General features: G+C 36.1%; 3 protein-coding genes across 11 annotated transcripts in view; 2 read left to right on the top strand and 1 right to left on the bottom strand.

The window, feature by feature from the left end:
* Positions 1 to 5,268, top strand: part of LOC127879960 (focal adhesion kinase 1-like) — a 111,719-nt gene extending 106,451 nt beyond the window's left edge. For all 8 annotated transcript variants that reach the window (XM_052427106.1, XM_052427100.1, XM_052427103.1 and 5 more), the window contains 3 exons: positions 224 to 376; positions 1,948 to 2,028; positions 3,517 to 5,268. In XM_052427106.1, the coding sequence (XP_052283066.1) occupies positions 224 to 376; positions 1,948 to 2,028; positions 3,517 to 3,726 (444 nt within the window). In that variant the 3' untranslated portion in view covers positions 3,727 to 5,268. The remainder of the gene's footprint in view (positions 1 to 223; positions 377 to 1,947; positions 2,029 to 3,516) is intronic.
* Positions 5,269 to 8,869: 3,601 nt separating this feature from the next.
* Positions 8,870 to 20,101, bottom strand: LOC127879962 (PITH domain-containing protein GA19395-like). 2 transcript variants are annotated; one of them, XM_052427109.1, is made up of 7 exons: positions 19,994 to 20,101; positions 18,261 to 18,490; positions 17,723 to 17,766; positions 12,508 to 12,585; positions 11,144 to 11,248; positions 9,483 to 9,591; positions 8,870 to 9,156 (listed from the first exon to the last, which is right to left on the bottom strand). In XM_052427109.1, exons 2-7 carry the CDS (start codon positions 18,459 to 18,461, stop codon positions 9,055 to 9,057), a joined length of 639 nt encoding a protein of 212 aa, XP_052283069.1. In that variant the 5' UTR covers positions 18,462 to 18,490; positions 19,994 to 20,101; the 3' UTR covers positions 8,870 to 9,054. The 2 variants fall into 2 exon arrangements, with proteins under 2 accessions (XP_052283069.1, XP_052283070.1); XM_052427110.1 differs by lacking the exon at positions 12,508 to 12,585.
* LOC127879958 (trichohyalin-like) overlaps positions 20,084 to 25,611 on the top strand; it is a 97,803-nt gene continuing 92,275 nt past the window's right edge. Inside the window, exon 1 of the mRNA XM_052427097.1 lies at positions 20,084 to 20,210. The gene's annotated coding sequence lies outside the window, so the exon portion shown is untranslated. The remainder of the gene's footprint in view (positions 20,211 to 25,611) is intronic.

Raw genomic sequence — 25,611 nt, 5'->3', positions numbered from 1 at the left:
CTACACAAACATTGACCACATCACAAGGATGTCACAGCCTGTAGTTTCTTATTGCAACTGATGACATATTGCTAAACACAGTTTTCTTTTAACAATTTTAGATCTGTCAAAAAATTGAAATTCAATTATACACCTTACTTTTAATTTAATCTACTAAAATGTTTCATTTAACAAGTTCTATGGTGTATAAGCTTCTCTTCAAAACCCTGTGTGCTGATTTCAGAGCATACCGAAGCCCTCTCCGATCACTAAGGAGTCACTGGACAGAAGCAGTGACCCGGTGTACGACAGCACCACTGCTGTGGTACGCTCGGTGATGTCTCTCTCACAGAAAACACCGGCATGTCGGGCAGAGGAGTTTGTGGATCTGATCAAGGTTGGAAACCTTGTCTTGTTATTTAAATGTTGGAAATATTTATATGTCCTGACATATTTGGTGGCATTAAATACTGTAACAATTGGGTAGATAGCGCTTAAAATTTAACTGTTGAATAACCTTTTTGCAAACATGGTTGCTTTGAAAGAAATTTTGGCTGCAATAAAAAAAAATTGCAGAATTATGGCCCTTTGTTTGTTTTTCCCTTTGTAATATAAGTTGCCTAAGATTTTGTTTTCAATACCTTTTGGTGGATCTCATTCAAACTTTAACAGTTAAAACACTTGTATGTGTTGATGATTGGAAAGGAAGGAATGTGATGAAACAATTTTTGGAAGATTTATATGCTTTGTCTGTTTTCCCTTCATAGAATATGTAGTCCCAACATTTTATGTTTTCAATTCATCTTTAAGAACATGATGAGGGATATTGCTTAAACTTTAAAAGTTGAATGGTCATAATGCATACATGATTGTTAAGAAAGGAATAGTTACTACGACCAGTTTCTGCTAAATTACTACCCGTCTGTTTGTCTTCTATAGAATATAGTGGATTTGTTGGTGTCCAAACATGTGTTGATGGGACATTACTGTCTGTGACACATATCTATTTTCTTTTCAAGTTGTGGACAGGAGCCAAAAAAACTTACCATTGGTTCTGATTCATTATTACATTTCTGTACTTTTGTGTGTGAAACTTTCACTCAACTGTTATTCGAAGTAATGCAAGTTGTATCCATTTATTCAATGTTTTAATTTGGTTGTATAATTGCACAAAAATATAGCTATGACATTTTTGTTTCTTTCCTTGGATATGCTACTGCCAATAGTGATGCTGAAATATTTATAATATACCCAGGGATTTTGGGGGGGAAAGGTCCTAGCCTTCCATTTTGGGAAAAGAATAATTGATAAAACTGAACAAGGGAAAGAAATTTCCCGATGTTAACTTGACATTTTGGTTGAAAATTGCATCATTTTAAAGAATTTCTCTTAGAGGAAGGGGCCTATATTAGGCTCTTGCTAAAGAAAGAAAAAAAGCCCTGATACCTAACTTGTTTTATGGCCATTATTTATAACCACACTGACTATTTTACTGAAGATGTGAAAACATTGGGGTTTCAATCATGACTGTGCCTTAAAAAAAAAAGGAAGTTAAATGTAAAATATTAGAATTTTTTTACACATTGTTATACTGATATTTCAAATTCTGTCTATTTTTCTCTTGGTCCTTTTCTATTAACCAATAATTAATATGAGCCGCGTTCTGAGATAAATGGGCTTAATGCATGTGCGTAAAGTTTCGTCCCAGATTAGCCTGTGCAGTCCGCACAGGCTAATCAGGGACGACACTTTCCGCTTTTATGGTATTTTCAGTTTCAAGGGAGTCTCTCCTTACCAAAAATCAAGTTAAGGCGAAAGTGTCACCCCTGATTAGCCTGTGCATAATGCACAGGCTAATCTGGGACGACATTTTACGCACATGCATTAAGCCCAGTTATCTCAGAACACGATTCATATAGACATCCCTCATAGAGTACTTCATACAGCCTAAGTGTGCCTTGCTTGCAGGGAGTAGGCCTGGAGTTGAGGGGTCTTCTGGCAGCAGTGGACGAGTTCTCACGAGGTCTGCCCCCCAACCAGCATAGAGAGGTACGGTGTACACAGATACTGCTTGTAGTTATACACATTTAGATTGGGTTTTCTCTTAAACTTTTAGTTTAAACCTATTTATTTTAGCTCGATTTCATCAAAAGCCTCCCACCAATTTTAACGCTCTAGAGTTCATTTCCTGGGCTTTGAACCAGTACTTGCTGTCTTTGGAGCAGATCTAAAGACTGCTCCCACAGTGGGGATTGAACCCGTGATCTCCTGGTTGCTACACTGACAACATATCCATTATTGACCCTGTGATCTCCTGGTTGCTACACTGACAACATATCAATTATTGACCCTGTGATCTCCTGGTTGCTACACTGACAACATATCAATTATTGACCCTGTGATCTCCTGGTTGCTACACTGACAACATATCAATTATTGACCCTGTGATCTCCTGGTTGCTACACTGACAACATATCCATTATTGAGCCTGTGATCTCCTGGTTGCTACACTGACAACATATCCATTATTGACCCTGTGATCTCCTGGTTGCTACACTGACAACATATCAATTACACCACAGCATTCTTTTACTATCGATCTTTAACTATTGATTTCACTGTGTACAAACTCACACAATTTATATGCTGGGAAAGTATGGTTCATAAGCTTATATTTCATGTTAGTTATTTAGATGGGTGGTTTGCCAGTTTGTAACATATTTTGAGATTATTGTTAGGAAAAATGATTGTTCAGTTTTTCAATCAATATAAAATGGCACAAGTCAGTTACTTTCGAAACTGTGAAAAAATACAATTATTTTGATACACTCATATATTTTGCACAAATTATGTTTAAAAAATGGTAAGGAAGCATTACAATGCATAATTTATTAGTTTTCAGTGTTATCTATAACCAGAAAAGAAAATCAGCATCATAATGCAATCATGTGTTTTATGCCATATTACTGCTCCTGACCAGCCTGCGCATCCTAGTCAGTAGCTACCTTGTCTGCTATGAGACCAAGAAACTCTGCATGACATTGAGGCAGACACAGTAGCTCCTGACCTTGCTGCGCAATTGCACAAGCTTGTTTGGAGATTGGCTGTTCGCATGACATAAGACCCATATTTGCATGACATAGGTAATATTTTTATTTGCGCAAGGGACCATGAAAACAATTTGTTTTCTTTCAACTGACGATTCAAAGCTTTTTCTCTCAGAAATTAATCATATATGTTTAATATAACTCATTAATGAGAAAGAAAAGACTGGGCATACTTCTTTAACCCTTTCAGTGCGGGAACCGAATTTTAAAGGCCTTTGCAAACAGTTTGGATCCAGATGAGATGCCACAGAACATGGCGTCTCATCAGGATCCAAACTGTTTGCTATTCTGATAGTATTCTTTGAAAAAAATAGAAGAAAATGCTAATTTTAGAAATTCTGCAGACGACATTTTAGCAGACGACAAATTTCCCAGCATGCAAAGGGTTAAAAGCACACTCCTAAGTATGCCATGTAACCACTTATTGCAGGTTGAGATGGCCCAGAAGGTTCTCTCCACAGACATGAGTCACCTGGTGAGTGCCATGAAGCTGGCCCAGCAGTACAGCAGCACAGCACTGGACGCTGAGTACCGCAAGAACATGCTCAAGGCTGCCCACATACTGGCCATGGACTCTAAAAATCTCCTCGACGCAGTTGATAATGTCAGAGTATCACAGCTCAATAACGGTGTCAGATGATTGACATAAAGTTAAACAGTTTCGGGGATGTCTTCTTTGACCTTGGGTTGAGAAGTGAGGACCATGTCTACTATATATTACAACGTCTATGAAGAGTATGACATCAAGTTAAACAGTTTAGAGAAACATGTGCTCTAATATTGTTACAAATGTACGAGTGTAATACAGTGCAATATAACATACCACAGATATTACAGTTGCACACTTACAGATTCCACAAAACCTACTAAGGGTTTGTAAGGTAACTTTTAAGTTGGACTATAACACATTTTGTGTCCGATATGTCAGACGTGATTCACAGAGTCTCATGACTTGTATCAAAGGCATTCAGACTTTCATGCCATAGAGGCCCCATTAAAGATGTATTGCAAGCGGCTCATTAAAATTACGAGTATTTACCTTCAGTTATTCAAACAATTCTGCTCTAAAACCGGTAAATATTACCGCGTTGGCATTACAAAGGGCCTGACCTACATGAGCGCAAGGTCCCACGCTGTACCAAGGTGGGGAAGTTGGGTCTATACATACTCTTGTTTTGTGCCATCTTGGCAACATAAGTAAGAGCCTGCGCCCTGTGTGATACCCAGTTATGTTGCCTTATCAGCGCCCCAGATCAGCATTCCCATTTAGATGTTGTAGACATATGAACATGTATATACACATATAGCCAATATGGAACAATCACCACTTTTGCAAGGGCAATTACATAATCAATTATCCTAATATATGCCATAAGTTTCAGGTCTGCCCAATTGGTGGATGTTTAGTTGTTGATATTTTGTTACTTTAAAGAATAACTTGAACACAGAACATTGAAATACTTTCTTGATGATTTCAACAGAAAATTCACACTATTTTTCATTTTAGTATAAAAAAATGTCCATCATATTTAGCTGTGTAATATTTGGATTGCACTGGAATACATGAAGATGCTATTATTTCACAAGATACATAAATGTTAATTGGTGTTTCACATTATTATGTCAAGTAACTTACATACAACTAGCAAAATACAAATGCTTGCTTCAACTTGAGATAGATATTGTTGATATATCTTACAATGTCCATGAAAGTGGTGTATATTAAGTGCTGTATTAATGTTTTTTTATGCTATTATTAACTTATAACTTTTTAATTATTTTTTTCATATAATACATATAGTGTTATGGTCTTTGCATATAAAACACTTTAAGCTTACCAATAAGATTAAAACTTTAATGTACATATTTCATCAATTAAGTCACATATGAAGAAGTTATACCTAAGCTATTTACATATAATGTGTTTTTTTTACCTCTCATGCATTGTATTAGTTTTTCAAGAATTCATGTATTGATACTGTACAAGATTGTATACTGACCTATTTCCACATTTTATTATGGCCTTGAAGCATAAACCATGGTATGTACATTAATTATAAAATTGATTAATTTATATATTATATGTGTATATATTGCCATTGTAGTTAGTTATATTGTACCATACTTAATCTATTGCAATTTATTGTTGAAAAATGCAATATTTATAAAAAATTACAATATATGTGTGTGTTGTTTTTCTTGCAATCTTTACGTGTGTGGGTACCGTAGGTTTCCACGTATAGCGCGCACCCGTGTATAGCGCGCAGGCTGTTTTTTAAATGCAAAAATGGAGAAAAAAATATTTCACGACAATAAAACCACCAAATCGGACCGAAAATGGCCGCCATTTTACTATTGCACAGTCCAATAATCCGGGGCATTGGAAAGCTTAATTAAGCATTCAAAATAGGAAGCGTCATTATGATTAGGAGCATGGGTTGCATAGCACTATACTTTTCTGACAATTTTCTAGCAAAAGATTAACAGTCCACGTGCATTTCGTGGAAAACGTGAGAAAATAAGAAAAAGTGTACATTGTGTGATTTTTCCTCGGGGAAAGCGTGGGCATTACCGGTAAATTTGAATGTCGCATAGGAGACAGGGATACAATTGTTTAGGTACACTGTATGCGGGCGTTGGACTATATTTTTGACAATTGTTAAGACTATTCTCTCGAGAATATGGGTGGCCCTGAGAAGGGCCGTTGTTGTCTTTGTCGTTCTTCCGCGGTCGTCTAGAGTGGTCACGGCCAGCATCTCGATAATCGTGAGTCTCGGCGTACTTGACAACATCAAGCTTTTCTTTGGCGGTATACGACTGACGTACACGACTCATTTTGACAATCAAGATAAATCTTGTGTTTATGGACAATTTCAAGACATTTTCAAGATAAATCTTGTGATGGTAGACAATTTCAATTTGGATGATGTTCTGTATGACGATGTCAATTTCTCTCTGTATTCTACTTCAGGCGATTGCTAACGAATGTTTGAAACACCACAGTTGAATGTTGAATATTTATACACACAAAATGCAATTGCATATTGTCACAAGTCGTGGCACATATTACTCAATATCATCTGCCAATTGCGAAGTGCAAAATGACCCACTTTCACACCTACCGTTACCCGTAAAAAGACCTCGTTCGCACCTACCCTTGCTTGCTCTCAACAACAATCCCCATCGGAATTTATCGATAATGAAGTGTAAAAACACAAACAAAGAAATGTCCGCAAGTTTATTCAAACAAATTAATTTTGACAAAACTTCTTCTACCGCGTTCATACCTACCAGTAGCGACTTCTTGTTGTTTCGACAATGGCCCCTCAGTCTGTACGATTATAGTGTGGTGGTTTTCTGGAAAAAAAACATGGCGGCCATTTTGATTATTTACGATTACACAACATTTTTTTACCAATTTAGCAGCCAGGATAGCGTTGTATCAATGTATAACGCGCATCAGCTTTTTTATTTGATTTTTGAATGTAAAAAACTGCGCGCTATACGTGAAAACCTACGGTAGATTATTTTACTCTTTCCCCCATAAGAAGCAAAGTGAAAATGGCTTTTGCAACCAGCATAAAACCAGAACAGCCTGCGAGTAGCTAGTTGTTTGCCTCTCATCTGTATCTAAGGGTTGGAAAGCCTTTGAAACTTTAATTTAGTAAGAAAGTCCTTAATTTAATTTTCTTTTGTTATGCCAGTCAACAAACTGCAAACATTATTGACAGAACTGAATTGATTCTATTGTCTTAAGTCTACAGTCACAATTATTTTCGAACTATGTTGTCTGCTTGTTGTTAGTTGCACACATGATTAGAAGACACTCATTTCTATGAATCACGAGTCAAAGATTGTTATCATAGATGATAAAACAAAGTAAATTGAAAACTATATAACAAAATAATGAAGGTTGTCATTGTGGAGCAGGAATTTATTTTGTAATTAAATTATTTCCACAGCCACTTTCCTACCTCCAATTCAAGAAGATCTGTTGTCAGTTAAGTCCCTTAACTAGATATCGCAGACAATCAAGTACCATAAACAAATCAGAAAACGACTGACACAAATTCCAAATTTATTATTTTTATCAAGATCAGAAGTCCACAGATTCACATATCTATGAAATATTTATTTTAAAAACAACAACACTAAATTGTATGACAAAATGTTATGATTTCACTGTAGTTGTCCATGAACTGATGGTTTTAAAGTGGGTATACATGATTTTTATATGTGTTAAATTGTAATATATTGATAAAAATATGTTACAATAACACAAAATAGGCAAGAAAAATTATACATTGAAGACGAATTTCATAATATGCAGCAAAGACAAATTAGCGCCCCGAGCTGATTGTGACGAAGATATTTCGTACATATTTTACTACAATAACAATAGCATTTGTCTTTTTATTAGGATCGGAGTTAGTGTTCGTGTGTCGTATGAATGGATAGTGAGGAAATTAAAATGATCCGTAAAACAAAATTGTGTCTTTGTGTAGTATGAACGAATCTGCACTAAAACTAAATTGAGATTCACATCATACATGCATGATATACATGCTGGTGAATTCGACTGTACAGACATTTTCGATTTCAGAATTAAATATCTGGCTTATTTCGCATTTTTCGACACATCATCTTTTTTATTTTAATTTATATTGAAATATATGTATAATAAGTTTTTTTACACATTTTATATAAATTCATAAATATTTGACAAAATCGTGCATACCCACTTTAAACAATAAAATAGTGTAACCTACGTTTTTGTAATCATTTATCAGTTATATTATTATGTCTTCTCTAAATTATTGAATAAAAGAATAAAAACAACAAGAGCTGTCACCATAGGATGACTTATGCCCACTATAAACGCTTTATAGAAGTTATGAGCTTTTTTTGAAACCTAAACGCAGACCCTAAGGTCAAGGTCACAGGGGTCAATTTTTGTGCGTAAGGAAAGGCCTTGTCCATTTACACATGCATGCCAAATATGCAATTGCTATCTGAAGCGACATTTATAATTATGACAAGTTATGAGCATTTTTCGAAACCTAAACACAAAGTGTGACGGACAGACGGACAGACAGTCCGATCACTATATGCCTTCCTTCGGGGGCATAAAAAGTATATAGGAATCCATAGGCTTGCTTGTTTTTTTTAATCATATTTCAGTCATATAACGCGAGTCTGTTAACAAACTTTCACTTTGCCTGGGTAAGCTGGTGTACAATTATTTGAATGAATAACTTATAAAAAAAATCCCAAATAAACAAAAATGCATGTACCATGATATAAAGTGGTTGGACAGTATGCCTTAAAACATCCTCATATAGATGAACCATAACGTCACGAAGGAAGCACACACAAGGCATTGGTTTGTATGTATAATGTCAAGCATCTACATAAATACGCAGTTTTTATTAGAGAACTGTCTAAAGCTTGTTTTTCAGCAAGATGTCACAGAACTATTTTTGCGTAACCTTTTACCACTATAGAAACCTATTTTGACGTGTTTGTAGTCCCTTAGAAAGTTACATTTAATTAAAAGACCTTTCATACTGGATTCAAGCGTTCAAGGCTTCATTTCCAACCCTTAAATACTGATGAGCAGCAAACAGCATAAAACCTGAACAGACTGCGAGTTACTCGCAGGCTGTTCTGGTTTTATGCTGTTTGCTTATAGCCATTTTCATTTTGCCTCTGAGTGGGAAAGGGTTACGGAAACAACCATTCCAATGCCCAAAGCATTAACATAAATATATGCAATCCTAGAATAAATACCCACATTTATTAAAGATCTTTGCCATCATTGTAATAAGGTATGTGTTGATGATTTCACATGCACATAGCACCACTGTTGTTCAAAGCTGTCCAGCCCTTCCAAAATACAGAGAACACAGTCATAACATCCCTCAATACGAAGGGGTAGACAACTGTAGCAATCCTGCTGCTACCTGCCTCATTGTATGAAATGATTGACACTATCAAGGAGGGTGGTTTTGTGATCGGAGATGTTTGGTGTCGTCTCGTACGAGCAGATGGTAACCTCATGTCTGTGTGCCTGCAATATGAGAGGAACAAATACCTTCAAGTTTGAGGAAAACCTTCCAGACTTCAATGTAGGTGCTGAAAACTTGGAAACCATTAATTCTTTTATGCATGTTAACTAAATGGGACTAAATACACTAGCATACTTTTTGTAATTTAAGTTCATTTAAAGAGACATAGACCCATTAAAAACAATAGATTTGTTAATACATAGTGATCACCAACACATACCAAGGATACAGAAAACTAACTAGAAGCAAGTTGCATTAGATGATTGTAATAAATTGATAAATGCATTCTTAATTCAGTCTTAAACTGGTGTATTTGTCCCTCACCAACCTCTGAGAAATCTCCTTTCAGCCCAATGTAATACACCTTGGATGTTTCAGCCCCAAAGTTAGTTGGGAAATGTAGCGAGATACTCTCACACTGGTTGAATCTGGTCACTCTGAAAGAGAAGAACAGGGCATTACACTAGCTTGCCTTTTGGTACGGGAAACACTCAAATATGCTTTCAGATGTTTATTTATATATACTGGTACTTATATTTTTCATAAAAAGTTTGCAGGCAAAGTCAAAAACAAGATATTAATTTAACAAGATATTAATCTAAACAAGAGGGCCATAGTGGCCCTGAATCGCTCACCTTACTAACCTTGCTAAATCAACTTAAATTCTATCAGACTATGGCTAACTATATCATGAAGTACAAATGGGCCAAATAAAATTTCATTCAGACATGATGAAAACTGTGACCTCTTTCATCTACACAAGGTTTTACTAGAATTGTCCTGGTGACCTAATTTTTGACCCAAGATGACCCATATACGATCCAACATCAGATATTATCAAGATAAACATTCTGACCACATTTCATTAAGATCAGGTGAAAACTATGACCTCTTTTGTCTACACAAGGTTTTTCTATGATTTGACCTAATGACCTAGTTTCTGACCCCAGGTGACCCAAATACAATCCCAATCCAGATTTCATCAAGATAAACATTCTGACAAAATTTCATAAAGATCCGATGGAAACTGTGACCTCTATTGTCTACACAAGGTTTTTCTATGATTTGACCTAGTGACCTAGTTTTTGACTCCATATGACCCAAATACAACCCAACCCAGATTTCATCAAAATTAACATTCTGCCCAAATTTTATTAAGATTGGATGAAAACTGTGACCTCTACTGTCTACACATGTTGTTTTTTGAATTTGACATAGTGACCTAGATTTTGACCCTAGATGACCCAAATTCGATCCCAGCCCAGATTTTTAACAAGACAAACATTATGACCATATTTCATTAAGATGTGATGAAAACTGTGACCTCTATTGTCTACACAAGGTTTTTCTATGACCTAGTGACCTAGTTTCTGACCAATAATTACCTAAATACAATCCCAATCCAGATTTCATCAAGAAAAACATTCTGACCAAATTTCATAAAGATTGGATGAAAACTGTGACCTCTATTGTCTACACAAGGTTTTTCTATTATTTGACCTAGTAACCTAGTTTTTGATCCAAGATGACCCAATTAAAATCCCAACCCAGATTTCATCAAGATAAACATTTTGACCAAATTTCATAAAGATTGGATGAAAACTGTGACCTCTATTGTCTACACAAGGTTTTTCTATTATTTGACCTAGTGACCTTGTTTTTGACCCCAGATGACCCAAATACAATCCCAACCTAGATTTCATCACGATAAACATTCTGACCAAATTTCATAAAGATTGGATGAAAACATTGACCTCTACTGTCTACACAAACAAATTGTTCACGGACGCACGCACGCTGGATGCCGGACATCACATGATCACATAAGCTCACCATGTCACTTTGTGACAAGTGAGCTAAAAAAATTAAAGAAGCGACTGGATCCTACCAAACAAAGAAACATATCACTGCTTCAGCTTGTGCCTCTTCTATCACAGTACAATGCTAACAGAGGGCAAAGTTGCTAAGAATAAGTACCAACTTGCTCACTTGGTGGAATACTCCAGAACTCCTGACGGGTCTGGGCGAAGATCAAACTCTTGATCGGCAGCGCTCGCAGCATCATCAAACGTCATGTTGGGCCGGTTCTTGAAGCTGGAATGAGAAAGATGTGTATCATTATTGATTTTTGTGTTCATTGGTTATGAAATAAATGTGAAGGGCTCACACTGCAACTAAACGAACCATTGGCCCAAGTAAACCCTAGCAACATTGTTTGCATGGGTATAAATATGCTATCACAATCTAGTTCTATTGTGTTGATCTGAGGCACTGGCAATTAGCATAAACTATTGTTTGCCAATTAGCTTATTGACACCTTATGATTACTAGCACATTACCTATCAATTAAAGTAACATCCTAACAAGCTAAGGGCGAGGACAAACTTCAGCCCCTAAGTAAACATGATGGCCCTATATTGCTCCACTGTTTTTTTATGCGAAAAAAGCGTGCAATGCGCATTGGTTGAAATGTATGAAATGAAAGGTTATGGACAGGAAGATTTTTAAGTTTGCACAAAAGATTAAATTTTGTGACCCCTTGGGAACGGTCAAATGTGATCCCAGGGGCTTAATTTGAACAAACTTGGTAGAGGACTATTAGATGTCACTACATACCAAATTTGGTAGCCCTATGCCTTACGGTTATGAACAAGAAGATTGTTAAAGTTTGCACAAAATAGGCCTTATTTAAGCATATGTTCATTTTTGAGACCCCTGGGGCAGGGTCAAATTTGACCCCAGGGGCATAATTTGAACAAAGTAGAGAACTATTAATTGTCATTACATACCAAATGTGGTAGCACTAGGCCCAATGGTTATGGACAATAAGATTTTTAAAGTTTGCACAAAATAAGCCTTATATAAGCAAATTTTCCATTTTTTGACCCCCCCGGGGCAGGGTCAAATTTGACCCCAGGGGCATATTTTGAACAAATTTGAAAGAGGTTCACCCCAGGAACATTTATGAGAAGTTTTATCAGAATTGGACTAGTAGTTTAGGAGAAGAAGATGTTTAAAGAAAAAGTTAACGCACGCACGCACAACGGACACAGGACCATGATATAAGCCCTCTGGCCCGTGGAGCTTAAAACTCTATTCATGTGCCTGGCTCTGAGAAAACAGGGCTTAGCGCATGTGCACAACATGTCGTCCAAAAAATAGTCTGTGCAATCCACACAAACTAATCAGGGACAACACTATTCCATGTTATGGTATTTTTTTGTTAAAAGAAAATCTTTTCATAGATAAAATCCAGTTTAGGCAGAAAGTGTTGCCCTTGTCTGGGACGACACTTTGCAAATGCATTAAGCCCCATTTTTCCAGAGCAGAGCTTAAATATATACATCTCATACATTCTCATCCTGCTGGGGTGTGTGTCTTCCTCTCCACCAATCAGGATGATCCCCTTCAGTTTCACATTCCCCGTAAACCTGCACACACACAAATAGAGAGATGGATATGAGTTTTGAAGTAAAGCCTAATTGTTAGTAATACAACTTTACTCCTTTTATGCTTTGATTAATGTGGTTTGTTTCACACACCGTTTTTTTTTACCTAAGTGTTATAGAATCAACATGGATAAATGAAATAACAGTAAAATAAGATTTTGACATTCACAACTTTGTTTGTTGTATAACTTCTGTTGCTTGTTAATTGCTTGTTAATTCTTAAGAGTACCGCATACATATACTGTAATATATATCATAAGAAAGGTATTCCAAGTTCTTACAATCCTACAATATCGTCAATTAAGATTAAGCTATATTTCATAAGTAATTTGAAAGTTGAATGGGAAGGTAACAAACTGTAATCAACATCCATAATCTTGGGACAGAGTTTATCAATACCAGATTATCAATTAGGTTGCCATGGCGTATTGGATATGATGTCCGCCTAGAGATCTGCCAGGAGGTCATGGATTCAAACCCCACTGTGGAAGCGTTCTTTAGATCTCTCCCAAAGACAAGTACTTGTTCTAGTCCCATAAATGGACTCAAGAGCGTTTCAAATAAGCCATAGGCTTTTTATGCAATTAAGCTAAAAATCAATAGGTTTATAATAAAACCAGTTTTGCAGTTAGACATAGGAAAGATGACCAGCTATCTGCGGTTTTGCCATACAGTGGATGATTGTGACAAAGTTGTGTTACTGAAATGTTCAACAAGGCCCAGTTATTAAAAAAATTAATGATTGGTTTAAGCTTACTATGGTAAATCGTTTAATACTGATAGCTTAGATAAGTCTTCTTAATTAACGCAAAGTACTCACTAGTTCAACAGATTTTACTTTTCATAACAGAGTTCATACCAGCAAATAAAGAGAAATGTGTCTCCAAACTTAAACCATGCCAGCAAAGAAAGAGAAATGTGTCTTCAAACTTCAACCATGGGCAAGTTAAATAATGGTTAAAATTTTGGAAAACTGGCCGTTCACAAGATATTTGTTTGGGCATTAGCTGAAATTATATGAAGAAATGAATATTGCAAGGAATATGGTAGTTAACAAGGGGCCAGGAGCACTCTATAATATCTTTCAAATTTCAGTCAATTGATACTAAAGTAAATTACAGTCATATTTAATTTATAATCTTTTTAACCATTATATAGATTTGCATTTGAGAGAATATAGTAAATAAAGTATGTTTGAAATCCCAAGCTGAGCAGCAAAAATGATCTTGTTTTAATGCAACACAGATATGCCAGAATCCTTTCCCAATGCAACAGCCCTGCCTTTACTTGTTCAGTTGGGCAAACAAACATTCTAAAAGTTGTACTATTTTTCTTCAATAAGGGTGTATGGCATGTATGATTATGGCTGGGTGTGTATCACTTCCAGAATGTGGTGTATGGCATGTATGATTATGGCCGAGAGTGTATCACTTCCAGAATGTGGTGTATGGCATGTATGATTATGGCTGAGAGTGTATCACTTCCAGAATGTGCTGTATGGCATGCATGATTATGGCTGAGAGTGTATCACTACCAGAATGTGGTGTATGGTATGTATGATTATGGCTGAGAGTGTATCACTTCCGGAATGTGCTGTATGGCATGCATGATTATGGCTGAGAGTGTATCACTTCCAGAATGTGGTGTATGGCATGTATGATTATGGCTGAGAGTGTATCACTTCCAGAATGTGCTGTATGGCATGCATGATTATGGCTGAGAGTGTATCACTTCCAGAATGTGCTGTATGGCATGCATGATTATGGCTGAGAGTGTATCACTTCCAGAATGTGCTGTATGGCATGCATGATTATGGCTGAGATTGTATCACTTCCAGAATGTGGTGTATGGAATTAATGATTATGGCTGAGAGAGTATCACTTCCAGAATGTGGTGTATGGCATGTATGATTATGGCTGAGATTGTTTCACTTCCAGAATGTGGTGTATGGAATTAATGATTATGGATGATAGTGTATCACTTCCAGAATGTGGTGTATGGCATGCATAATTATGGCTGAGATTGTATCACTTCCAGAATGTGCTGTATGGCATGCATAATTATGGCTGAGATTGTATCACTTCCAGAATGTGGTGTATGGCATGCATAATTATGGCTGAGATTGTATCACTTCCAGAATGTGGTGTATGGAATTAATGATTATGGATGATAGCGTATCACTAACGGAATGTGGTGTATGGCATGCATGATTATGGCTGAGAGTGTATCACTTCCAGAATGTGCTGTATGGCATGTATGATTATGGCTGAGATTGTATCACTTCCAGAATGTGGTGTATGGCATGCATGATTATGGCTGAGAGTGTATCACTTCCAGAATGTGCTGTATGGCATGTATGATTATGGCTGAGATTGTATCACTTCCAGAATGTGCTGTATGGCATGCATGATTATGGCTGAGAGTGTATCACTTCCAGAATGTGCTGTATGGCATGCATGATTATGGCTGAGAGTGTATCACTTCCAGAATGTGGTGTATGGCATGCATGATTATGGCTGAGTGTATCACTTCCAGAATGTGGTGTATGGCATGCATGATTATGACTGAGAGTGTATCACTTCCAGAATGTGGTGTATGGCATGCATGATTATGGCTGAGATTGTATCACTTCCAGAATGTGGTGTATGGCATGCATAATTATGGCTCAGAGAGTATCACTTCCAGAATGTGGTGTATGGCATGCATTATTATGGCTGAGAGAGTATCACTTCCAGAATGTGGTGTATGGCATGCATGATTATGGCTGAGATTGTATCACTTCCAGAATGTGGTGTATGGCATGCATGATTATGGCTGAGAGAGTATCACTTCCAGAATGTGGTGTATGGCATGCATGATTATGGCTGAGAGTGTATCACTAACGGAATGTGGTGTATGGCATGCATGATTATGGCTGAGAGTGTATCACTTCCAGAATGTGGTGTATGGCATGCATGATTATGGCTGAGAGTGTATCACTTCCAGAATGTGCTGTATGGCATGTATGATTATGGCTGAGATTGTATCACTTCCAGAATGTGCTGTATGGCATGCATGATTATGGCTGAGAGTGTATCACTTCCAGAATGTGCTGTATGGCATGCATGATTATGGCTGAGAGTGTATCACTTCCAAAATGTGGTGTATGGCATGCATGATTATGGCTGAGAGTGTATCACTTCCAGAATGTGGTGTATGGCATGCATGATTATGGCTGAGAGTGTATCACTTCCAGAATGTGGTGTATGGCATGCATGATTATGGCTGTGATTGTATCACTTCCAGAATGTGGTGTATGGCATGCATAATTATGGCTGAGAGAGTATCACTTCCAGAATGTGGTGTATGGCATGCATGATTATGGCTGAGATTGTATCACTTCCAGAATGTGGTGTATTGCATGCATAATTATCCCCACGCTTTTTGAAAAAAAGGTGGGGATATTGTGGTTATCTCCGCCGTCCGTCCGTCCGTCCGTCCGTCCTGGCCACTATCTCCTCCTACACTAAAAGCACTAGAACCTTGAAACTTACACACATGGTAGCTATGAGCATATGTGCGACCCTGCACTATTTGGAATTTTGATCTGACCCCTGGGTCAAAAGTTATAGCAGTTGGGGTGGGGCCGCGTCAGAAATTATCACTCATTTTTTTAGGTTATTTTACATTTACTTCTTTATTTCTACACCGATTCACTTCAAATTGATACTGGACCTCTCTTATGACAATACGGTCAATCTCAACCATGCATGGCCCCATTCCCAACCCTGGGGCGCCCCGCCCACATAGGCCACACCCACCAAAAATTTCCATTTACTATAATTTTTTCATTTCTACACGGATTCACTTCAAATTGATACTGAACTTTTGTTATGACATTAGGGTCAATCTCAACTATGCATGGCCCCAATCCCAACCCTGGGGCGCCCGCCCACATAGGCCACACCCAGCAAAAAATTCCATTTACTATAATTTTATCATTTCTACACGGATTCACTTCAAATTGATACTGAACTTCTCTTATGACATTAGGGTCAATCTCAACTATGCATGGCCCCATAACCAACCCTGGGGCCCCGCCCACATAGACCACACCCACCAAAAATTGCCTTTACTATAATTTCTTCATTTCTACACCGATTCACTTCAAATTGATACTGAACCTCTCTTATGACAATACAGTCAATCTCAACTATGCATGGCCCCATTAACAACCCTGGGGCGCCCCGCCCACATAGACCACACCCGCCCAAAATTGCCTTTTACTATAATTTCTTCATTTCTACACAGATTCACTTCAAATTGATACTGAACTTCTCTTATGACAATACGGTCAATCTCAACTATGCATGGCACAATTACCAACCCTGGGGCGCCCTACCCACATATGTCACACCCACCCAAAATTGCCTTTTACTATAACTTCTTCATTTCTACACCAATTCACTTCTAATTGATGATGAACTTCTCTTATGACAATACGGTCAATCTCAGCTATGCATGGCCCCATTACCAACCCTGGGGCACACCTAGGTCAAACATTCGGCGTGGGGATACGCGTCGGCCTCTGCCGCGCCATTTCTAGTTATGGCTGAGAGAGTATCACTTCCAGAATGTGGTGTATGGCATGCATAATTATGGCTGAGAGAGTATCACTTCCAGAATGTGGTGTATGGCATGCATGATTATGGCTGAGATTGTATCACTTCCAGAATGTGGTGTATGGCATGCATAATTATGGCTGAGATTGTATCACTTCCAGAATGTGGTGTATGGCATGCATGATTATGGCTGAGAGTGTATCACTTCCAGAATGTGGTGTATGGCATGCATGATTATGGCTGAGAGTGTATCACTTCCAGAATGTGCTGTATGGCATGTATGATTATGGCTGAGAGTGTATCACTTCCAGGATGTGGTGTATGGAATTAATGATTATGGATGATAGTGTATCACTTACAGAATGTGGTGTATGGCATTTATTATTATGTATGAGAGTGTATCACTTCCAGAATGTGGTGTATGGAATGTTTGAGTATAGATGACAGTGTATCACTTACGGAATTTGGTGTATGGAATGAGTGATTATGGCTGATAGTGTTAATGATGTATCACTTACGGAATGTTGAACAACAGCTCCTCATCACAGTCACTCTCCACAAACTGTAACACACAGAGTCAAGATAGAAATAACACAAGCCAGAAGGTAAATACAACCAACATTTTTAATGTTGAAATAATAATCAAGCACATTTTTTTGAAAAAAAGGTATTATTTAAATTTTGATATATTAGAATTGTGTGTTGCTTGTACAAGTTATGTAATCTAATGTAAATGTTGCTCTTGTTTTCATGCTAACCCCAATATTAAAGTAAATTAAATAATACAGGTAACAGCATTGTTCCAATATTAATATTCCTACTGGTATTTCATGAAAAATGTTATAATTATATAGCTAACATGACTAGCTGCTAGAAAATGAAGTGTATATTAGCATGCCTTTAAATGTTTAGAGCACTGTAGAAAAACTTAAGCCTTGATCTAGATAAGAAATAGTAAATTTAACATTAACTTCATGCTTAAGTTATAAAATTTTTTACATATTACGGTATTTTGCACGGAAAACATTACAAATACAAAACTGTATCTTGTCAGACCTTTTCTTTGTCCAGTCTCTGGTCCCAGGGTTTAAAGACACATTTTGCAGACCCTTCCACCGACTCATTGAGGCACTGTACCCGCTCCGTGTCAATCTTCAGGTACAGACTGTAGGCAGCAGCTTGGTCAGCCTCCGACACGTGGTCGTGATCGTGTCCCGAGCAGCCCCCGTGGCTGTGACTGTGTCCATGTCCAGACATCTACACTCGTCCAATATATGAGCCTCGGTCTGCGAAAAAACAAGGCTTAATGCAAGTGTGTAAAGTGGCGTCTCAGATTACCCTGAGCAGGCCACACAGGCTAATCAGGGACGACACTTTCCGCATTAATTGTATTTCCCGTTTAAGAAAGTCTCTTCTTAGTGATAATCCAGTTAAGATGGAAAGTGTTGTCCCTGATTAGCCAATGCGGACTGAACAGTCTAATATCTGATTTGTCTAGGCTGAGTGGGTTTGAAACATTACATGTTTTTGTTGCTAAAATGATGCCAAGTTATGGTTTGTTTTATTGTGCAATCTGTGCTAAACAAGAAAAAAAAGAAATATACTATACATTATGTAATTATCACTGTTTTAACATGTGATTATCATAGATATTGGGAAAAAATACTTTGATTAAAAAAACAATTATAATTTTGAATGTTTCTCTAGCTTTCAAGTAACAAAAATTACAACCAATAGATCACTTTCATGAAGTTATATTTGCACCTTTTTATGTATAGGTCATAATGGCCGAGTTGTTACGGCGTAAGCCCCTTTTCACCTTTTAAGTTAACCAATAGGCCCCGGCGCAAAATCTTTTATTAAGAAGCATGCTGTATCAGAAGAAGTAGCCTTTTTATGCAAAGGGGTTATAACAAAGTTAGCAGCAACTTCTGTTTATTTCATTCTCTTTTCAATCAGTTTTGTAGAGAATCAGGCATATACAATTATAATGACCGAATGCTTAGCCTTTGTTATGAAAACAAGCATTCATTAAGACGCTCGTTAACTCAGGAAGTGTATAAAATAGAACTTTTAAAAACAGCAATAATGTGGATTGACCCTCCAGGAGGAAAAATCTCGAGTCCTGGAGCAGGTGGAAAGAGGCAAAATTAATCTATAGATAGTATAGTTAAGTTCACATGTTGGGATCAGAACGTAGTTTTCTTCTGTGTACTTTGCACAGAGCATTGTGCTTGGTCCAATAAAGCCAAAAGCATGTTATGAATAACAAATGCAGACAGAAGTAGAGAAATATTGGCAGAAGAACAATTAAAATGCTCAAGCCGATAGGAGCATCAATTGTAAATAAATAATACACAAATAAAAAGCCAATTAGCCCAAAGAAAAAACTCAACCATAGTTTGTGGTAATTCCACCGATAATGATAGAAAACCACTTATAAATAAAGCAAAGGATCTAAGGCAGAAGTATCCTCACATTAGTTGATTGTCTACCATTTATTTATTTAGAACCGCTCTTGACATGTTGCACTTTAATATCTACCGAATGCTTGTAAAATCTCTCAGGTGTAATATGTAAAATAAACAGAAATCAGTTTTAAAAAGGTTGTGTTAAAGTGTTGTCTGTTTATTTATTAGCATAATCATTTTTCCATTGCATTTGGTTCGTACAGTAAAGGTACGAATAACATGAACACGCCATACAAGCAACACCCTAATCTTAAGTGAAGACATCATTTTATTAGCGCTGTAATAGCTGCTTCATTTTCGTAGTACACAAGTATTTACCAATTAAAGCAAACGTCAAAGATTTCACCGGTACGTGCAAAACGAAAGTATTTTGAGTAAGATCGAGTAAGCACAATATAGCAGGTGTCCGTTTGAAGAGTGTTCACCGGAAGTTTACATTTTGCGATATGAAAACAGTTCATAGATACATGTAAACTGATTTATATTTCGCCAGCAAATTTTCAAACGAGGACGTTATAGACGTGTTTGCATCCACGTAAGTTTAAATTATAATTTTACCTTTTAAAATTTGGTCATATTTTAGTTTTGGTAAGTTAATACACCATTTCATCATGTGTTGCTAACCACGCTTTCAAAGAGTCAATCCTGAATTGATGCTAAGATGAAACGGGTAACAGCAATACTTTTTTATGCTCTCCCAAAATTTATTTTGGGGGAGCATATAGTCGCCGCTTCGTCTGTCCGTCCGTGTGTCCGTCCGTGCACAATTTTTGTCCGGGCTATTTCTCAGCAACTAATCATGCTAATGACCGGAATTCAAAGAAACTTTATGGGAAGCTTCACTACCAAGAGGAGATGTGCATATTATCAGCGGGTTCGTGTTGGATGATTTTTCACAGAGTTATGGCATTTTGAAATTTTCCATTAACTGTACATATTGTGCAATTCTTGTCCGGGCTATTTCTCAGCAACTAATGACCGGAATTCAAGGAAACTTTATTGGAAGCTTCACTACCAAGAGGAGATGTGCATATAATCAGTGGGTTCTGGTCGGATGATTTTTCACAGAGTTATGGCCCTTTTAAATTTTCCATTAACTGTACATATAGTGCAATTCTTGTCTGGGCTATTTCTCAGCAACTAATGAACGGAATTCAATGAAACTTTATGGGAAGCTTCACCAAGAGGAGAGGTGCATATTATCAGCGGGTTCTGGTCGGATTATTTTTCACAGAGTTATGGCCCTTTGAAATTTTCTATAAAAAATTATTGTCCCCCCAACTACTGTGCCCTCAAAACGTTTCCTTTTATCTGAATACATAGTGCAATATTGTGACAAAAAAAACTTTGGGGAGCATCACCCGTCTCAGACAGTTTCTTGTTTATTAAGTTAGCCTACATATTGTAAATCATTACTTACAATTATAATAAAAGTTATTTTTTTAATGATTTTTTCACACAGTTTTTCTATTTGCCTTTGTGTTAGTGTAATGTGCTGGGTTGTTCAAGACTTGGCTGATGCTGTCTGACAGTGGGTACCATCTACCAATGTAGTCCCAAACATGCCTTACATAATCCAATTAACTTCTTTTTCCATTTTGGCTTTTAACTAGTGTTTTCTTAAAGTGTATTTTGTACAACAAAAAACAAGAATGCAAAATATGACGTAATTTCATATATATAATTTTATAATATTTGAAGTTTTATATGTTTTATGAATTGAGTAAGTAAGTGTTTGTTGTGTTCAAAAAATTTCGTATTGAAAACATTTAGTATGAAAATAGTGACATCAGTCAAGCATGCCAGATGACACTATATATTTCCAAACATCAACATGGTTCAAAGATTACTGGCATAAATGATGTATCTCATACCACATATTTGGACTGAAAAAGTTTTTTTTGTTTATTGTCTTGTAAGTTCATACAGATAAGCAAATATGATTAATTAATAAGAAACATTTTGTATAAACTGTTTTTATGTTAATATTTAAATTGTGTTAATTTTATGTAATTTACAACTATTGTTATTATATAATGAACTTAATAATATATAAATTTGGGAAAATTTTGTAATCAATTTGTATTTTTTTCAATTTTGTTCAACTAGCCTTTCAGTTCTCTTGATAAGGCTCAAGAAAAGAACCAAGATTACTTATCAAAACATATTATTTACTCTTTGTGGAAAAATTATAGTTTTATGTCAAAAATGAACAACTAATCGATATCATAATTAATTAACATATTTTCATAAACTGGCCAACAAATTTGATCATATTTATGAATTTTGCTACTTCTACAATTGTACAGAATATTTTTTACATCAGTTAATAGTTTATAAGAGCTAACGTTACTTGTAAAATATCTCAGACTGTAAGTAAAAGTGGCCTCATTCCATCCTTTAAATTAATGTAACTATTTGCAGCAATGATACAAATTTCAGAAATTCTTTTTATTATATTGATCCACTTTGAAAGTGGAAAAACTGACTATTGCTTTACTGTCAAATTTAATAACCATCAGTTCTTTTGTTGAAATGTCTTAAATATTTGTTGTTTAGATGGGCATTTTATTTCCCAAATTACCTACTAACTTAATGGAAAATCGGTACACGGACTAATGCGAAAGTTTGTGCATAACAAACTTTTCCTGTGTTATTAATATGTGCTGTAAATTTAGTTAATGAGTATCATAATCTTTATTGTTTTATTTGCTTAATCACACCATTACGCCCTTCATTAAGTGTGCTGCCTTTAATTGTGTCTGTAAAGTTAATTCTAGACACCAAAAAGAGTGGTTATCAAAAATACATTGGTAGAGGAAGCATTTTTCTTCACCACTTTTGGAATGGTACCAGTACTGGTTGAATTGGGAAAATACCAGGTGTTTTCATCCATATTGGGAAACTTTATAAAACATGTACAAATGAGAAGTTGCATATTAACATCAAAGTGTTGCTATAGTCAACATCTGACTACTATGCATTGGAATCAATATTTGATACATAATCCCCACTTAAGTTTAAACCTATTTATTTTAGCTCAATTGCATCGAAAGCCTAAGGCTTATATAAATGCTCTGGAGTCCATTTCCTGGGCCAAGAACCAGTACTTCTGGTTCAAATCCCCACTTTAAAAGGTCATAATTTTATAAATGCGCAAGTGATAATCAGTACCAGTAATTTGTTCGGCTGTTTTCATTTTACACTGAAATTGGCTACCTACACATTTACAAGTAGTATTAGAGTATGGATCCAAGGCACTGTTTGAGATGCGAACAGTTGTGAACCATTTATGCGTGAATAACCCAGTGTCACTATCAATTGATAATTTTAGTGTTTTTGTGGCAGTTTGCTGGCACTGCTATACCTATCACACTAATCAGTCCTTACAATGTAGTTCATCACGAAAAATCATGGCCAGTTACTTGGTAGACTGAGGATGGCAACCTGGTGTAATCCTCCTGGATATTGTGCATTTTATCCTTAATTTTGTCTAACTTTTTTTTTGACACGTAAAGTGATTCAACAATTGATTCTTTTATTAATTACCTAAAATTATAAATATTTAGTTGCATTCTCATGACTATAAATAACTTTGGAATCCGAAACACACTTTTGAATTTTAATTTGAACGCAACATTATCAAATTCTAGATTCAAATATACACTGCATGATTGTGTATTTAGTATTCATCCTTTGTCCCGATGAAAAGCGCGCGAACATTATTAAAACGTCACATGACAGCATGGAAAGCGTGGATGTATTGATTTTTGTATAAAAACTATGTTGCATAGAGACAATTAATTCTTTTTAATATCAGTTATTAACTTAAAATTTTTGTATGAATGATAGGCTATAAACATACACTTTTATATGGTATCAGTTCTTATGAAGAACAATGTTGCTCATTACACTAAAACTATATGATTAATAAAAAATGAACGTAAATATGTTTGAAAGCTCTAGGACTGGTGCAAACAGAATATACTTGACCAATCCATGAGAAAGGCAACAAAAATCAACAGAGTATCAGATGCTAAGGCTTCTTAATTTTACAGGACCTCTTCAGAGTTTATCAGACCTTTTTAAATAAAATACATGGAAATATATCATTTACAAGTATATTAATCTAATGTACACAAATCAAACAGTTAAGCCATTCTCACTACAACAGAATGAAGATTTATATTCTTATATTTGAAAAGAATATGTAAGATAATTAGACAACAGTGCTTCGCTTAGTTTTTGTGTGCTTAATATCACACAAGAATTGGAAATTAGCCTTTGTCATATGCGTTTGAAATGGTAAGTTTTGCTTTTAATGTATACAAGTTCAGCCACTATGGATGGATGTTTGTTAAAAGGCTGGGTATACTCCCAGTGATCATAGCAACCATTAAAAAAAAACATTTTATCTTGGGTCACCATTTGATCTCGAGTGTACTTGACTGTTTGATTACAATTCATAGTATTTCAAAAAATTTTGGCCATATTTAAGCAAAGTAAAGTGAAATAAAAAAAATTCTGACGGATAAATAGTTTCTTTTTCATGTCCTAAGATTGCATATATTTTCACACATTAATTTTTACTGGAAACAAGGAATATCAGCTTTGGACCCCACCTTAGCAATTTGTATTGGAAAGTCCGAGGCCCAATGTCTTTGATATGGGTTGTACTTTACCATACACATGTAACAAATAATAGTGTTCTTTATCTGTTGAGTCCAGAGGCATCACATGCTTTTACCTGTATAGAAACAAAACAATTAATAAAATCTGTATTGTTAGCCTGATTTTAATGAGTTTTTTTATTATTTTGATCCATGTAATGTTCTTTACAAATAATGATTCTTTCATGTTTCCTTGTTTCGGTGAGAAATTTAACCTTTTTATGCCCCCAAAGGAGGGCATATAGTGATCGCACTGTCCGTCCGTCTGTCCGTCCATCCGTCTGTCTGTCCATCACACTTTGCGTTTAGGTTTCGAAAAATACTCATAACGTCTATGTCACTTCAGATGTAACATTCATATTTGGTATGCATGTGTATATGGACAAGGCCTTTCCATACACACACCAAATTTTGACCCCTTTGACCTTGAACTTAGGGTCCTCGTTAGGTTTCGAAAAAATGCGTTTAGGTTCTGAAAAATGCTTTTAATTTCTATCAAAGCATTTATTGTGGGCATATGTCATCCTATGGAGACAGCTCTTGTTCTCTTTTGAAAGCTTTGACCTTAAAACCGTTTATGGGTCTGCAAAAAGCGGTCTTCAAAAACATAATTAGAATAGATAATAGCCGTAGTTTGTTTGGAGAGTTGATAACTTCAATCTGACTAGCAAACTACAAACATTTTAATAAATAGAGAGATGTCGTGCACAACTGTTATTGTAGTCAAGTGATTTACACCAGAGCTGCCATTAACATTATCAAATATAAATAAACCCTACTACAGACTGTTAGGCTACTTTGTACTTTACTGGGGACAGTGTGTGGAAGGGATAAGGACCAAACCTCTGTTATGATTGTCTTGCCCACTAAACAAATACACATCAATAATCCTTGGTGGACACAGTTCTAATTGATGTTCTTGAGGGATTTATACACCATTCACTGGTGATTTCATCCTGACATCAAATATTTAGTCTGTCAGTTTGTAATTCAAAAGTACTATCAAAGGCCTTTGTTGGATTTTCTTTCATCATGGTGTGATGTTAAGCAATATACAAATGCTTTGACTGTTCACAAATATATAAGGCTTGAATTATTAATGTTCAGCATACTGATACCTTAATTTTTCTAACTGTGTGATATTTCCAACATTATTAGCCCATCCTTAAAAGATGAACCCAACCGAATTGCTCCTAACCAGAATTTAATTTTAGCTATGTTGTATGAAACAAATTGGTTTGTGAAGTTCACAAGATAGACATGTTT

Source organism: Dreissena polymorpha, chromosome 4, assembly GCF_020536995.1.
Source record: "Dreissena polymorpha isolate Duluth1 chromosome 4, UMN_Dpol_1.0, whole genome shotgun sequence".
Taxonomy (NCBI): domain Eukaryota; kingdom Metazoa; phylum Mollusca; class Bivalvia; order Myida; family Dreissenidae; genus Dreissena; species Dreissena polymorpha.
The sequence above is the reverse complement of the archived record's forward strand: the minus strand, read 5'-3'. Positions and strand labels throughout refer to the sequence as shown.